The sequence below is a fragment of the Ipomoea triloba genome, chromosome 4, assembly GCF_003576645.1.
Source record: "Ipomoea triloba cultivar NCNSP0323 chromosome 4, ASM357664v1".
Classification (NCBI taxonomy): domain Eukaryota; kingdom Viridiplantae; phylum Streptophyta; class Magnoliopsida; order Solanales; family Convolvulaceae; genus Ipomoea; species Ipomoea triloba.
The window spans coordinates 5,846,307-5,849,910 of NC_044919.1; the positions used below are offsets into that span (position 1 = coordinate 5,846,307).

The following is a 3,604-nucleotide window of genomic DNA, read 5'->3' on the forward strand; positions in this document are numbered from 1 at the left end:
AATAATAAGGATGACAAATTAGGATGAGATAAATTGATAAGCTAATGATACATAATCACCAATTGGGATATACGTAGAATATGGAAAGAAGCGTGAGTATTCTAGGTAATTAGCAAAACATAACCAAGTTCACCATATATAAGGTTAATTAAGAAAATATATTAAGATAATATAATATTAACAAAATATTCTCAAAATATTTTTTGGTCAAATATAACCAAATAATTTATTAGCAACGTAATATAATTACCAAATATAACCAAATAATTTATTAGCAACGTAATATAATTACAGATGATATACTATAATATTTTAAAATTAATTTCTATATTACAGATGATATACTATAATATTTTAAAATTAATTTCTATATAGTAAAATAGTTTACCAAAATATTAACTAATATTTATAATCAAAATATTCAAATAACCGGGGTATCACACTCTACCCCTCTTAAAGGATGGTTCGTCCCCGAAGCATTACCACTTAGAAATTAAACAATGAGCCTAATAATTAACCTTCACCAAAAAAAAATAAAAACCACCAAGTCCAAATTAAACACACTGCAACACGTACCAAATATCACAAATCAAAGAAAATAACATAAGCAATTAAATATGCAATGTCTCACGAGCTAATATAATCAAATCTAAACGAACTAGTAAACCAATTAACTAGCAAACAATTAGATGAATATGTCTCTTGGTGGTTTGCTCTCGTGCCATTACATCACACAACATCACGAGAAACCACACCACTGGCCTCAGCCTGAGCTCTACTCATGACGAAGATCCTCCCTCGATTGTTCTTCCCATCATTGGTATTTTGACCTCCATTATCTGTTGCTTGATTGTTCCCATTTAGTTCTAAATGACATTCATACGCTCGATGTCCCATCTTTTGGCATTTGAAGCATTTCACTAGATTTCCTTGGCAATCCTTCCCAGGGTGTCCATTTCCACATCTCTTGCAGTAGTGATACTTCTCTGTTCCATTGTGTTTCTGCCCTTGATTTCCTTGCCTATTGTCACCACGATAACCTGCATTACCCTTATTGTTTTGAAATCCTTTATTTGACCCTTGATTGTTGAACCTTGGCCTTTTATCCCCTTGTTTGTTTTCTTCCTCATTACTCTCCATTCTCCTCCTACTCTTCACGTTGGCTTCTCTTTGAATTAATTCCACACGGTAAAGGTTAGCAGCCTTTTTGTATGCCTCATTCAGTGTTTGACATCCAAGGACGCAAATCACCTTTTGAATCCCAAAAGTTAGTCCCCTAATGAATTTCTCTGCCTTGCTAACCTCATCAGGGACCAACTTAGATGCAAAACGAGCAAGCTCTAAGAATTTTGCATGATACTCTTGCACAGATAAATTGCCTTGCTTCAAGTGCAAGAACTCCTCATACATTGTAGCCTTAACATGCTCAGGGTAGAATCGATCCCTCATAGCAGTCTTGAAGGCCTCCCAGTCAAAGTCAGGTTGTTGACGAAGAACGTGCCCATTATTTGCCCACCAAATAACAGCTTCTTGTTGCAAGTAGTACACAGCAGCCTCCACCTTCTAATCTGCAGGACAACCAATAGTATCCAACAATTTATCAAAAGCTCTTATCCAATCTTCAAGCACACGAGGATCTTCTTGTCCGCCATAAAAAGGAGGATTGCGACTAGCAACCTTTTTAGCAACGTCGTTTCCATTGCCATTTTGAAGTAGTGTAGCACCCAAAGTCTGAGTCAATTGTGTCAGCTGTTGAAGTCCATGAGCCAGTTGAGCATTAGTGGGAGCGTTAGCCTCATTCCCACCATTACCACTTCTGTTAACTGCGGTATCTCTTCTAGGTGGCATGATGATTCTTCTACAACACAATTAACAGCGTTACCGCTGGAGGGGTTGCACTAAATTCAAATGCTTAATCCAGCATCCAAAGAGAGGGCCACTAGCGAAATACCATCACTATAGGTTTTAACAAATCCACTACTACCAAACAGGTCTCTAATAAAGATATCAACAAAATAAATAACCAAATAATTCACAATCATTCAAGTACCCATAGCAATTCAATNTTATTAGCAACGTAATATAATTACAGATGATATACTATAATATTTTAAAATTAATTTCTATATAGTAAAATAGTTTACCAAAATATTAACTAATATTTATAATCAAAATATTCAAATAACCGGGGTATCACACTCTACCCCTCTTAAAGGATGGTTCGTCCCCGAAGCATTACCACTTAGAAATTAAACAATGAGCCTAATAATTAACCTTCACCAAAAAAAAATAAAAACCACCAAGTCCAAATTAAACACACTGCAACACGTACCAAATATCACAAATCAAAGAAAATAACATAAGCAATTAAATATGCAATGTCTCACGAGCTAATATAATCAAATCTAAACGAACTAGTAAACCAATTAACTAGCAAACAATTAGATGAATATGTCTCTTGGTGGTTTGCTCTCGTGCCATTACATCACACAACATCACGAGAAACCACACCACTGGCCTCAGCCTGAGCTCTACTCATGACGAAGATCCTCCCTCGATTGTTCTTCCCATCATTGGTATTTTGACCTCCATTATCTGTTGCTTGATTGTTCCCATTTAGTTCTAAATGACATTCATACGCTCGATGTCCCATCTTTTGGCATTTGAAGCATTTCACTAGATTTCCTTGGCAATCCTTCCCAGGGTGTCCATTTCCACATCTCTTGCAGTAGTGATACTTCTCTGTTCCATTGTGTTTCTGCCCTTGATTTCCTTGCCTATTGTCACCACGATAACCTGCATTACCCTTATTGTTTTGAAATCCTTTATTTGACCCTTGATTGTTGAACCTTGGCCTTTTATCCCCTTGTTTGTTTTCTTCCTCATTACTCTCCATTCTCCTCCTACTCTTCACGTTGGCTTCTCTTTGAATTAATTCCACACGGTAAAGGTTAGCAGCCTTTTTGTATGCCTCATTCAGTGTTTGACATCCAAGGACGCAAATCACCTTTTGAATCCCAAAAGTTAGTCCCCTAATGAATTTCTCTGCCTTGCTAACCTCATCAGGGACCAACTTAGATGCAAAACGAGCAAGCTCTAAGAATTTTGCATGATACTCTTGCACAGATAAATTGCCTTGCTTCAAGTGCAAGAACTCCTCATACATTGTAGCCTTAACATGCTCAGGGTAGAATCGATCCCTCATAGCAGTCTTGAAGGCCTCCCAGTCAAAGTCAGGTTGTTGACGAAGAACGTGCCCATTATTTGCCCACCAAATAACAGCTTCTTGTTGCAAGTAGTACACAGCAGCCTCCACCTTCTAATCTGCAGGACAACCAATAGTATCCAACAATTTATCAAAAGCTCTTATCCAATCTTCAAGCACACGAGGATCTTCTTGTCCGCCATAAAAAGGAGGATTGCGACTAGCAACCTTTTTAGCAACGTCGTTTCCATTGCCATTTTGAAGTAGTGTAGCACCCAAAGTCTGAGTCAATTGTGTCAGCTGTTGAAGTCCATGAGCCAGTTGAGCATTAGTGGGAGCGTTAGCCTCATTCCCACCATTACCACTTCTGTTAACTGCGGTATCTCTTCTAGGTGGCAT

The 3,604-nt window shown here is 37.6% G+C and overlaps 2 protein-coding genes across 2 annotated transcripts; both read right to left on the reverse strand.

Annotated features, from left to right (window-relative positions):
• Window positions 1-729: 729 nt before the first annotated feature.
• LOC116015040 lies at window positions 730-1,848 on the reverse strand. The gene is made up of 2 exons (XM_031255026.1): window positions 1,678-1,848; window positions 730-1,563 (listed from the first exon to the last, which is right to left on the reverse strand). Exons 1-2 carry the CDS (start codon window positions 1,846-1,848, stop codon window positions 730-732), a joined length of 1,005 nt encoding a protein of 334 aa, XP_031110886.1.
• Window positions 1,849-2,485: 637 nt separating this feature from the next.
• On the reverse strand, window positions 2,486-3,604 carry LOC116015048. Its single transcript, XM_031255043.1, has 2 exons — window positions 3,434-3,604; window positions 2,486-3,319 (listed from the first exon to the last, which is right to left on the reverse strand). Exons 1-2 carry the CDS (start codon window positions 3,602-3,604, stop codon window positions 2,486-2,488), a joined length of 1,005 nt encoding a protein of 334 aa, XP_031110903.1.